We start from the raw sequence: 13,550 nt of genomic DNA on the forward strand, positions 1-13,550 counted from the left end.
GTTCAAAACAACACTTAAACCATATCATGGTTTGTAAACATATTTGATTTCCTATCATTTCCTTCCTTTCATAATATTGTCGATTGTGTTTAAACTCCTTCAAGTTATTTTAACTCTCATGAACATACCACAAATAAAAGCATTCTTTAGTAAATATCCTCTTAAATCTTTTTTCTAATATGTACATGACATTCAGGTTAGTTATTATCTATGTTTATTAACTGATATCTTACATCATTCATTGCTGTTGAGAAGCCCCCCAATTGTCTTCTAGACATGACATTGGATCCTCCAGGCACTGTACCGATGTCTAAGTGCAGATTGACATTGCTTCTGTCATCCTCTGCCTGAATACTGACAATAAACTCTGGTTCTGTGTGATCTCTTCCTGTCACCTGTGAAATTCCACACGATCCTGCTGGTGTGGTACCCTGTATAAAAACAAAAGAAAAATTACTGTGAAATTATTAAAATTCGTGAGGGAAAAATTTCGTGGATTGCTTAAAGTTTACAGGTTTATGGGGACATTATTACGTGTATTATCTTATTTCTACACAAGGAAATGAAACTTTATAATCCTATTTTATTTTATCGTGGAGGATGTTAATTCGTGGATGAGAGGTACCCACGAATTTCATGAATTTGGAGCCACCACGGAATCCAATTATTCAACATTAATAGAAAATATTATTAAGGTAAGTAACAACAATTAAAATATCGATATGTTAAAAATTTCGTACTCCGAAGCTTTGAAGTTTGGGAGGTGATTCGTCTTCTTCAGCTTTTGTGTTGTCAATCAGCAATTTTCGTATTGTTGCCGTCTGATACTCCCACAGTTTTGCTTTATACAACGTCAATATCAGTGGAGTTGAAATAAATCCAAGCTTTACCTCCAGCGTTATTACTGCATATAATCTCAGTTTGATTGGAGTAAGTCTTAGAAACATTTGTAACCTATACAAGAGAAAAAACTCAAATCTTAACAATCACCAAAGTATTTTTAGGGTAGTGCAAAACAGATAAACGCAAATTTTCTAGTTATTCAATTAAAAAAAAATTGATATTTTGTTATCTCGATTAAAACCTATAAAAATGGAAAATTACCCCCAAAAAACCCTGAAATATAATGTAAAAAATAGCACTTGTAAGTCATCCTTTAAGACAAAAATTTGCAACACGCTGTAAAAAGAAATTGTTCACTTCGAATGGTATCAAATTTAGCAGTAAGGTGGCAGGGGACAGTTTTTTTGATACAATTCATTGTAGCCAAGGGATGCATGTCTTCGGAACTCTGTAATTAGAATTTCCTCAGTTCCCATTCAGCACAAATACCTTTAATTCACTCTTTATAAGGCCAATCACCAATTTCTGAAGAAAATTACTAATCAAAACCTGTAAAATTCTCTACATACTGGTTTTTAGGAGATTTTGACCCTTTCATATTTTGCTAATTTTTCATGATTTTTCAGCTTTTTAGACCTCCCCCAGCTAATTCCCTGCAGAGGGTTGACCTTCCCTACCGCGTGCATGTTGCACTATCACATGTCAGAAACTTACCGGTGTATAGTTTACAATGTCCCATCCACCTACTTTTCGTGTTATTTTACCTCCCGTCTGTAACTTGCAATTTCACTGTGTAAAGTCAGCACAACAGTCATAGCCGCAGGTTTCGCATTTTACTTCTGATTCTCATGTACCTAACATAAGGGGCCTACATATTGCATATCAATTTCAACAAGAGACACCCCTCTAACTAATGATAATCATTAAAAATCATTTCATGAATTTTAGCAACACTCATAAGCCTTCAAGTACAGCAACTCGCAATTTTACAAAAATATTGACGGGTACTTTATTCGAAACTGTCCCTTGCTACCTTTAACATACACTAACATTCTCTTAAAAGTCATCTTGTCTTAAAATTAAAAAAGCTTATGCTATTCTGAAAAAAAGTACACCACATTTTGCCAATTCCATTGAGGTTTAAGAAAAATATGGCCATTTAAGCGAACCCACCATTTCCACTTTCCTCTATTTAACACAGATTCACAGGGCTCTCCATAAATAAATCATCTTTACCTAACCTTTTAGAGGTCAACTGTTCTTCAACCTCCTTAAATAAGAAACCTTATTCAATGCTACATATATCTGCTTGATATTATCATGATAAAAGCATCACATCACTTAGAAATCCCTTTACATGTATACCCTCCCCCTATCTTTTGATTTTCACAAGAAGCATTAGTTTGAACACTTTAACCTAATATTATAAAACTTGTGGCAGTTCCTTTGAGTCATTTCTTACAAAAATTTGAAAACAGCCATCACTGATATTTAAAATTGATCTTTTTTGGTAAATGGATGATTTGTAGCATTTTTATTCACAAAAAGTCATGTCGCCCTACATGTGATTTCTTGTTTTCATGAAAAACTAAGCCTATAATCATATTTAGTGGATATCTTATATATACTGGTTTCTAGTCTCCTTTTAACTTTGCTAAATTTGTAAGACCTACAAGTGTGATGTGTGCGTTTAATTAAAATGAAATTCAAACACACCCGGGTACTGGGGACGGATGAGAATTCCATGAAAAATGTTCAAATTTTACATGTTTTTCTACATTTTTGATGCATATATACAATAAAAGGGTAAAAATATGTTGTTTTTTTGTTCATTTCAAGAGAAACTATCATAGCAGATGTTATTTCAAGGTCAAATGTACATTTACATATCCTACATGTAATGGTAATAGAGTCCATTGGAAAGAGGGGGTGGCTTTTTCAATTCTGTAAATACATCTAAAATACCATTTTTTGATAGGAAGGAGCAAAAACTTGAGTTTTTTGACATATTGTATACTTTGTTAACTGCATTTGTCAATATGTAAAGTTCATTTGAAATAAAAATATGCTGTTTTAAAAAAATTGGGTGATATAAGTCAGGTGGATTAATGTTATTTCATAAAATCAGACAGGAAAATGGCTGCAAATTCATAAATTTAATGATTTAATTGATAAAAACTGCTTTAAAGTACTTATTCTTATCTCAGTAATTAACTTAAGCCTATTAATTGTTTTCAGGATAGGAAATACATACTCTCTAAGCCAATTTACTCTAGTGGTGGTCATTCTACACATTTAAGAGGGAGTTACTCCCCTTGAATATTTTAGCTAATAAATCATGTCATGACATCTTTAGCCAAGAAAATCATCCATTTTCACAAAATGTATTACTTATGGTACAAAATCCACTCAAAATTACACTTAAAAGAGAAATATGAAAATACCATGTAGTCTTGAAGGTGGCAGGGGACAGTTTTTTTGATACAATTCATTGTAGCCAAGGGATGCATGTCTTCGGAACTCTGTAATTAGAATTTCCTCAGTTCCCATTCAGCACAAATACCTTTAATTCACTCTTTATAAGGCCAATCACCAATTTCTGAAGAAAATTACTAATCAAAACCTGTAAAATTCTCTACATACTGGTTTTTAGGAGATTTTGACCCTTTCATATTTTGCTAATTTTTCATGATTTTTCAGCTTTTTAGACCTCCCCCAGCTAATTCCCTGCAGAGGGTTGACCTTCCCTACCGCGTGCATGTTGCACTATCACATGTCAGAAACTTACCGGTGTATAGTTTACAATGTCCCATCCACCTACTTTTCGTGTTATTTTACCTCCCGTCTGTAACTTGCAATTTCACTGTGTAAAGTCAGCACAACAGTCATAGCCGCAGGTTTCGCATTTTACTTCTGATTCTCATGTACCTAACATAAGGGGCCTACATATTGCATATCAATTTCAACAAGAGACACCCCTCTAACTAATGATAATCATTAAAAATCATTTCATGAATTTTAGCAACACTCATAAGCCTTCAAGTACAGCAACTCGCAATTTTACAAAAATATTGACGGGTACTTTATTCGAAACTGTCCCTTGCTACCTAAGATTGCCATAATATCGTACTTAAAATATGTCAAAATAAGAAAATTCGACCGTGGGTTTTAGATTATTTGAGATTTAAATATATTTGACGGAGAAGAGAATTGATGAAAATCCTAAATGACGTCATCATGTTTGACCCTTGATTTTTAAATATGACCTTGAAATTTAATGGGCATGAAATTTAAACACTGGTAATGGTTACATTTGTATGTCTAAATGTGTCAGGTCTTAACCACATGCATGAACAAAACACAAGTAACACATTTTTAAATAATTGAAGACCAATTTGCACAAAAGTCAAATAAACAACATTCAAATTTATGTTTTATAATAATCAAAATGTGCTTACTGCCGTTCAAGTTATTGATGGGTATAATTTATATTTTTTCTTCAGATAGAGCATTAAATTAACTTTTATATAATATTGATCCATCATTTTATGTATTTGAAAAAAAATATGTCAAATAAGACCTTGAAATTTAATGGGCATGAAATCTAAACACTGGCGATGGTTGTGTCTAAATGTGTCAGGTCTTAACTACATGCATGAACGAAACACGAATGTCACATTTTTAAATAATAGAAGACTAATTTGCACAAAAGTCAAATAAACTACAATCAAATTTAAGTTTCAGAATAAACAAAATAGGCTTACTGCCGTTGAAGTAATTGATGGGCATGATTTATATTTATTTCTTCAGATAGAGCATTAAAATTAACTTTTATATGATATTAATCCATCATTTTATGTATTTGAATAAATGTTTCAAATAAATTATTTCACAGGTGTTTGTACGACCGTAACATCAACACAATAACACAAATATGCCATTGACATTGTTGTAGTCTTGGCATTTTTAATTTGCAAAATGACATACATTGCTGCAGTATTTTGTTGCTGCAAGACGACTGATTCGCAAGTTTACAAGGGTTAAAACACTCTTACTTATATCAATATTTCCTTTGAGAGTCACAGTTTGAGCAAATATGGGTCATTATGTTTTAATATCCCGCTTATTTTTTAATCTTGGTAGCAATATGTTGATTACAGATCCAAAGTTCCGCATTTTCAACTTAATTTTATTTCCTACTTAAGAAATGGACTTGACCATTCATTTTAATAGTTGTTAACTATTTTACTAAAGAATTATATGTGCTGAGTTTGATTGAAATTGGCTGAAAGATTTGAAAATTAACATTGATAAACATATTTTAACTAATGAGAAAACTAGTGCAGAAGTAATAAAAGTTCTCTTTGAGCGTTAAGGTAAGATACAAGATAAAAAATGTACATTACTTGTTTTACGTTTATAAATCGATTATATTTTTTCCAGTTAACTTACTTAACATCTAGTGGGAATTTATTAAAAGTTATTTCTGCTGTTGTTGGAAATCCAGAATCCATTACATGTCCAACTAGCCTTAGTTTTCCATAAAGGGCTGCATATCCTACACCAAGTTCTCCCCATACTATCACACCTCCATAAGGCTCAACCTCAACAATGGCTTTCATCTCCATTATCTTTGCTCCAACGGCAAACTGTACACCGTAGTAGTAATCCATTCCAAAACCTAAACACAAATATTGAAAAGTATTGACTCATTACAAGGTATTTCTTTCAAATTTGTCTATTAACGAGATGAAGGATAATAAAACACATTTTGGTAAACGGTGACTCACACATTAATGATTTTGAATGTGTTTCTATTATTTTACATCCATCTTTTCTATACAAACAAGTACGAATAAACCGTCCGTTTTAATTGTTTGTAATTTGTTTTTAATTTGTCCTTAGTAAATATAGGGTGGTCAACGCTTTCCATCGGATACATTCAATTTGTCTCGCGTTTCGTCTCGGAACATTTATGATGTTACCCATGCCTGACGTTGAATTCAAATTCTGATATTTCGAACTCGTTTATCAATGAAAAATTTCAAGAAACTCAATACATTTTTTGTTTATACAAAGATGTCCCTCCTTGACCTGCAGATGTTACCGTCATATCTATTCTGTGTCATTTAATCATTTAATTTTGCTGGTGTCAATTTTTGTAGATTTTTTTCTCCTAATTCGTGGGAATGTTATTTCATGAAGCGTTGATTTTAAGTTCCAGTAGGAAAATTAAATCTTTTATAATTAGTTTGTTTCGAGGATATAAATATGTGGGTGATGGATACCCACAAAAATCTATCAAAAGTTTTTTCATTCTAGAAAATTTTGAAATTACATATCAGACCTATTTAACGCGTTTTTCTTATGCACTGTAAGCAATGATGACTTCCATCTGCATAAGACGCAGGTGAACCAGTTGAGGGCGGGTAAAGTTAACACGGCTTAATTAGTAACGCTAAGTTAATATATATATTCAAATTAGTTAAAATCATACTAAAATCTATGATCAGAAGTCCTGCAACTGGAATTGGTATAGAAACTGCAAACAGTTTTCCTTGTTGCCTGGGAAAGCTGAAATCTCCCTTCAGCAAGACATCAAAACTTGTAAATATACTGGCTGCCTCAGAAAATAGCTTGCTAATAAATTCAGAATACTGAAAAAGCATTTGTATGTTCATTTTAATAAAATGAATTATATATATCATATTTATAATCAATTGATTTCATAAAAGTTTGAAGATGTGTAATAGTGGATAGTCTGTTTAAAATTGGCATTCAATCATAAATATATATTATCAAAATTGTCCACAATGGAATTATCAGTGACAGATCCTTATCTTTATTTTACATCGCGTACGCTTAGCAAAATAATTTCATCATTTTAACATGATATTTATTTCAAATTTTTGAAAAGTTTTATAACATATTTCTAAGTATAATTGGGAATGAGAATATTACCAGAGCTTTTGCCAAGTCTTGTATATCCTTCAAAAGCTCTGTCACTTTTGCAGGATCAATGTTTTTTAAATGTAATAAGGCATCCAGGTCACCAATGGTCATGCATGCTAACATCTTCGCCAACTTCTTTGTCCCTTTTGCAGTTACTCCACTTCCCACAATGTATGTCTGGTATTCTCTTCCAGGCAGATCAATTGAGCTCAGTTTTTGTGCAATAGCTTCAGCTGAAAAACGGTGCATAAAAAAGTTGAATTATTTTGTTCTGAATAAAATGACGGAAATAAATTAAGCTTTGACCTTATAAACATCTCGAACGAGCATCAGTAGATCATAAAGGGAACTGAAGTCTTTTACAATATTTTTCTACAACTAATAATGGATAAAACTGATTATGTATTTCAAGAAACATGTTTGTAAGGTTTTATTAGACAGCTACATATACCGCAAAACGCGTTAGTATGCTTATTTTTGCCTTTTTTTATCATCATAAGACGATATGGCAAAACCCCTACCTCCCTGAACTGTGACTGAACTGACAGTGTTCCCTGTAGTTTTAATGGTAAAAGGGTTACCAGACCCTAGAGCCTGCACTTGAGACTTGATTCCAGTTGTTACATCGTTGTTTGAAAGGAGTGTGGCCGCCAAATTGTTTGCTTTTTCAATTTCCTGAAAAAAGTGCACGTTTGTCAAAATTATCTGCAGCGTAAAGACCTTTTAAACACATAATGCTCATTTCAATGGTTTGTTGATGACATTGGTATTCTTGTCCAGAAAAGATTAAAAGTAATACTATACATATATTGCATGATGGTGAGAGAAATATAAAGATTTATTCCCCCAAAGAAAATCATAATTTTTCTGGGGGAATAAATCTTCATATTTCCCGAACATTTATGCAATAGAAGTTTTATTATACCGAACAACAAATGATTATACAACATACGTCGATTTTTAATAATTTTTCGACTTGTCGAAATCAATAACGTCGTGATTTTTTTTTTCTGATTGTCTATCTTTGCTTTTATAAATTCGAATCAAAAATAGTAAAATTGATTTTTGTAGCATAAAGAGAATTTAAATAATTAAATATTTTTGATTTCGTCATATTTTTAACACTGTATGCTCCTATTGGCTTTTTCATACCTTTGGCATGAAAAAACCCGAGATTTCCGAAGAGGTGAGACATGATATTTATTCCCTGGGAGACACAACGTTTTGTCGCCCAGTCACGTGATTGTCTAGAACCAATCAAATGTCGCGTTATATAGAATATATCATATTGAGGAATAATGATATAATTTCGTATAGGTGTCATAAAATATTTTGCTAACAACAAAATATTGAGAAGTTTTAACTCTTACTGAAATAAATTTAGCTTAGAGAAGAAATCAGGCAATAACTAATGGGGAAAAACTACTTACTGATGAAGACATATTTACACCTTGCTTAGCTAATATAAGTATAGGTCCAAATATTCTAAAACCTTTTTAAATGTCGTCGTATTGAGAGTGCCAAATTGATTAAAGTCGCAGCAGAAATAAGAAATGCATAAGTTGCTTTTGATTGTTAAACTTACATTACTATCCAGCACCCGTTCATAGAATGCATGAAAATCTTCGTTTGGCGCGTTGTTTTTCAGTAGAATCCTGATACTTTCCACAAACTTGTTTGGATCTAATCTGTAATAAGTTAGATATGTAATTTAAAGGAAAACAATGACATGTTAGCATTCTTATATAAACCTGAAATAGAGACAAAAATAGGAATTTTTTTGTCTAGTTCTGTCTATACAATGTAGATTGTCAATTGGCTAAACAAACTAGTTGCAAAACAAACCATAATTTGTACCAGAAAAAATTGGGCAAACACAAAACAACCCAAGCAAAAGCAACATATCTTAACTACCTAATCTAATGCTTGAATTAAGGCTTGTAAAGATAATTAAATACACATTGTTTGGAATGCATTACGGGTAGATAATATAAAATTGTTCTTCAAAGCTTAAACAGTTTTCCCCTTTTCTGTCATTCTTATACATCCATCAATAATGCTAGTCAACATGTGAGTGATGAATATACAATAAATTTTACAACTTTTCCGTCATTTTTCAATTTCTAATATCAAAAAATTTGAAAAATATAGGTACAAAAATGTAAAATCAAAAGGTAAATATCACACAGGGCAAAAAACAATCTTTAAGCAAGTTCTTAAAGGTGGCGTAAAGGTGGCTTAAAGGAGATACAATCTTTAAGCCACCTTTAAGCCACCTTTAAGGTTAACTTATAGGTCCTTAATGTCCAAACTTCTTTAAGTCACCTTTAAGCCATCTTTAAGCTACCTTTAAGCATCTTTAAGTGGCATTTACGCTCCCTTTAAGTTGTTTTTAAACCATCTTTAAGTTCCCTTTAAGTCAAGTTTGATCAAACTGAACAATAAAAACATATATTAAATGCAAAAGCTCTTTTATAGGGAGGGGAGGGGGTGATCTGAGTGATGATATAATTTCCAAGGAAAGGGGGGTGTTCCAGGCGGTTTTAATTGTCGCTCCATTAAACACATATCGCTATCACCAACAACGCTCCGATGGACACAGATTGCCGTTATAAAATTCTTTATAATCTTTTTTTGGGTTTCAAAATTATTCAAAATTATTGTAGGGGTGAGCGCAGTCTCTGCATCTAAATTTGTGCATGAAATTATATTTAAGTATGTCTGTTTCCTATTATAAATTAATCTCTCTCTCTCTCTCATAGTTTTGTTCGTTTGTGAATATCTAATTAGAGTCTATTGTTTGTCCAACTTAAGAAAACCCCTGGAACTAACACAGAATATACAAGATATACACAACAGTGGCTTAAAGATCGTCTTTAAGCTTCCTTTAAGCATCTTTAAGCTATCTTTAAGGAGAACTTAAAGATGGTCATTCATCCTGTGTCAGTTATGGAAAATAATCAAAGGCGGTTAATTTTGATAATCGTTTGGTAGTTATTATATTTTAATAAACATACTTTGAGAGGTCAACAGTACTTCTTCGCCGCCTCCTTGTGCCATTAACACATCCTGATGGATTTATCCTTGTAGTTGTTATATTCATGATATTGTAAATCAAAGATCCCGAACCGCCAGACAATGATTTTGATATTGACAAAGCGACCCCCAAAGCATAATTTGCAGGATTTTTTGCTTTGATGTAGTAGACTTGAAATATCACCGGATCTCCGAATTTCTCTGTGTAATTTGATTCTAAAATCCAATATACGTTCATAAAAAATCGACAATAATTTATGCAATATTTAATTAAGCGTTTCAATTATCATATTTGTATATGGTTGTTAGAAATTCAAAACAATACTATTGAAGTGTTGTTTTGCTTTTTGTCTTCTTTCTCATTATTGGTTCTCGATGTCAAAGTTAATTTATCATCAATCAGAAAACAGTTCAAAATTGTCCGCTGGTTATATGCACTACCATCAGAAACACATTTCAACGCATGTCAATAATTTTTAATAAACTTTATCAAACGGAATGGAAATGTTTTCCGCCGAATGAATTATTGTATTTTTCTTATGAACATCAGTTGTTAAATTCACACTCAAACACGCTATTTTTTCAAAAGAGAGAAAATGGTATTCTTTGTAATAATTATGAAAAGTACCTTTGCTAGTATGTCTGATATTGTTAGCCAGAAAATTATTCAATATAAGATAGCAACAATTTTATATTTCTATTTTATTTTCTTCGGAAATGAACACTATAAGTACATGGTGTTTTTTTGTAAGCAAGGCTGCTTTATCGAAAAGTAAGCCTCTTATTTGAATTTTAGTACTTTTCATGAATGTATTCTTTATCAGTCAAAATGTTTCTAATTTTATTTACATCTTTCTTATAATCTCATGGAATATTCACTTAACCAAAGAATATCTCCAACTTGGTGAAAGAAGTGTCAATACATTGAAAGAGTTTCTAAAGACATCGAAATAATGTGACAATTGATTTTCCATATAAGGCATTTAAAAGTTTTCAATTCAAATGAAAGTTTTTATCACTTAAACTGCACACTATATATTTCCGTATGTCTAATATTTGTTTGGTACTTTTCCTCCCGTGTAAGCTAAGAGAACTAACAAACAATATCACAAAACACGAAGTTCGTACTAATTGTTATCTGTAATTAACTTTATATTTCCCGGGATATAAACAAAAATGATTTCGAAAATCATAAAACCACTGTATAAGATTTTCTATAATCATTTAATGTTGGTATTAAAAAAATATTTTGCAAACGTAAGTACATCCTTCCATATTTGATTGTGCATCAGCTTGAAACAAAATTATCCCTAATTGATTATCCAGATATGCATATTAATGATATATTTTAATAAATATTATATATTAATCCAGAATACCAAACATTTAGTTTACTTTTATGTTCAAGCTTGAACAATTCCGTAATACTTACTCTCAGTAAGACTTGTCAAGGACTTTTGCACTTTTTTATTCTCTACTTGAAAGATAAAGTAGTTACAGTCCATTCTTGCCGTAAAGTAAATTCGTCTACTGCCGAGATCAAACTGGCTCTCCAAACAACATTCTAAGCCACTGCAATCAGGTAGATACCTACAGTCACTCTGGGCCTCTAAAGGAATACCCTCTATCTGTGTGTCATTACATGCTAAAAGAATAAGAAATTAGAGGATATATTGCCAAGGTTATAGTTAAATATATATATTCTAACATGTGGTCAGAGCTATATGGTTACAATATTAATAATGATAAAATAATAATTGTACTAAGAAAGGAAGTAGCTGAATAAAAACTTGTTTACAATTTTTTAACAATTTCAAATTGATATATACAATGTATATTAACTCACAAAAAGAACTGAGGTATATATATATATATATATATATATATATATATATATATATATATATATATATATATATATATATATAGTCAACAAGGCAATTAAGGTAAATATAACATATAAATCACATTTACAAAACATTCAGGACACTCAACTATCGCATCTAACAACATCAAAATTTAATATTTATTAGATATATAGTTACCATTTACATCAAACGCGAAAGACTGACACTGTAACTGTTTCCAAAAGTCAAAGCTGATTCCTGTAATCAATCAATTAAAAGAAGGTTAACAATGATTAAAAACTTTTATATTTATTTCCCTGTTTGGTACCATAAGTTTAACTTTTTAATGCAATGTATGACATTCTTAAGTATCAAAACATTGACATGATATTTTTTAAAAATCATATTCGACTCCAAACCTTCAGCTATCTGGTATTTCTCTACGATTTTGGTATGACTTCAATATATCTTATCCCAATAAAATTTTGCACATAGGGTTCTAAAAAGTTTAAGACATGTCTGGATGTTAGGATGCCGTCGATTTTTGCACCTGCTTTGTATGTAATCTCACAAAACAGTCTTTACTTATTCCAAACATAAGTTTTTTTTTATCATTCTAAGCTAAAAATGGGTATTCCCCGAAAGAAGAGCCTTTCTGACTGTTCATTCTAGCTTTTTACATTTATTTACAATGCTTATATTTGCCTTGCAACGATTGTTTTCCGTTGTTTAAAGAAAAATATGAATTTCAACGATCCCCATTCCAATGAACTAAGATAAGACAAAGCTTTGACTTTCTATATTTTTTTATTGGTTGTTAGCCAATTAGTTTATAACTGAAATCATAAACAGGCATAACGTGAAAAATGTTACAAGAAACCACATACGAGAGTAACATGCGATAATATTTCTATTTTCTAATTAAATGTTCAAAATAAATCTACCTTTGTCATTGCATGCTTTTATAAATAAAACAAATTTGGATTTCAGAAACGTCGTTTTATTGTTATTTAGTGTTTCTAAAACATTTTTGAAATATTAAATTTGTTAAAATTATTTTCGAAAACTCAAAACCAAAGAAAAGGCAATTCTTCAACATTATTGACCCTAACATGACCTTAGAATATATGGATTATTTAACATTGATTATTTAACATATCGAAAGACAGTAAAATTCAGTTTCAGGCATATACCGACCTATTTCACTGCAATTCCCGTAGTTTAAAGGTAGATCAAAGAATTCCAACACCTCTGTACACACACTTTCTTCAAAACAAAGCTTGACATTTCCATCAGTTTTAAAATTCTTTTCAGTGATCACATTTGTGACATGAAACCTGTTGAATAAAAAAAATCTTTAATTTTATGCTTTTAACAACTTAAAAATAAGACTGTTAACATCTGTGTTAATCAACAAGCCTGAATTTTATGACTCCATGGATTCCAATTTCTTCTGATGTACCTGAAAAATAAAACTTGTTTAGACTTTTATTCCATTTAAGTTTAAAGTGTAAAGTTCAAATGTAATTCAGCTTACCCCATGTATATGTTAACAAGCTTCGAGTGATCCTGAGGTTATCAATCTCTGCCTCTATCTGGTAACTGCATGTATTCATTGAAAGTACCACTTGGGCATGTCTCTTTACAGGAGCGATGTAAACACAGCATCTAACTCTGTCACATGAAGAGGGGAGGTGACACAGAACCTGTTCCTTGTTGGTGAGGGTTGGTAGAGTGTAGTTTGGGAAACGGTCACACTCTGTATCGTTAAAAATAAGTGTCATTAATAAGTTTATCAAAGATTACTGAAACTAAACTTACATCGATCTGAAAAAAGTTGTAATCAAGAATTTGAACATATTTTCTTATTGC

The 13,550-nt window shown here is 31.4% G+C and overlaps 1 protein-coding gene across 1 annotated transcript in view; it reads right to left on the reverse strand.

The window, feature by feature from the left end:
• LOC105342845 (uncharacterized) overlaps positions 1-13,550 on the reverse strand; it is a 53,980-nt gene that overhangs the window by 36,925 nt on the left and 3,505 nt on the right. The window contains exons 6-18 of the mRNA XM_066070871.1: positions 13,216-13,437; positions 13,098-13,140; positions 12,876-13,015; positions 11,877-11,936; positions 11,264-11,476; positions 9,813-10,047; positions 8,381-8,483; positions 7,317-7,470; positions 6,805-7,028; positions 6,341-6,500; positions 5,296-5,524; positions 741-954; positions 234-431 (exon numbers count right to left, since the gene is read on the reverse strand). Of these exons, the coding sequence (XP_065926943.1) occupies positions 234-431; positions 741-954; positions 5,296-5,524; positions 6,341-6,500; positions 6,805-7,028; positions 7,317-7,470; positions 8,381-8,483; positions 9,813-10,047; positions 11,264-11,476; positions 11,877-11,936; positions 12,876-13,015; positions 13,098-13,140; positions 13,216-13,437 (2,195 nt within the window). The remainder of the gene's footprint in view (positions 1-233; positions 432-740; positions 955-5,295; positions 5,525-6,340; positions 6,501-6,804; positions 7,029-7,316; positions 7,471-8,380; positions 8,484-9,812; positions 10,048-11,263; positions 11,477-11,876; positions 11,937-12,875; positions 13,016-13,097; positions 13,141-13,215; positions 13,438-13,550) is intronic.

This window comes from Magallana gigas, chromosome 9 (assembly GCF_963853765.1).
Source record: "Magallana gigas chromosome 9, xbMagGiga1.1, whole genome shotgun sequence".
NCBI classification, from domain to species: Eukaryota; Metazoa; Mollusca; class Bivalvia; order Ostreida; family Ostreidae; genus Magallana; species Magallana gigas.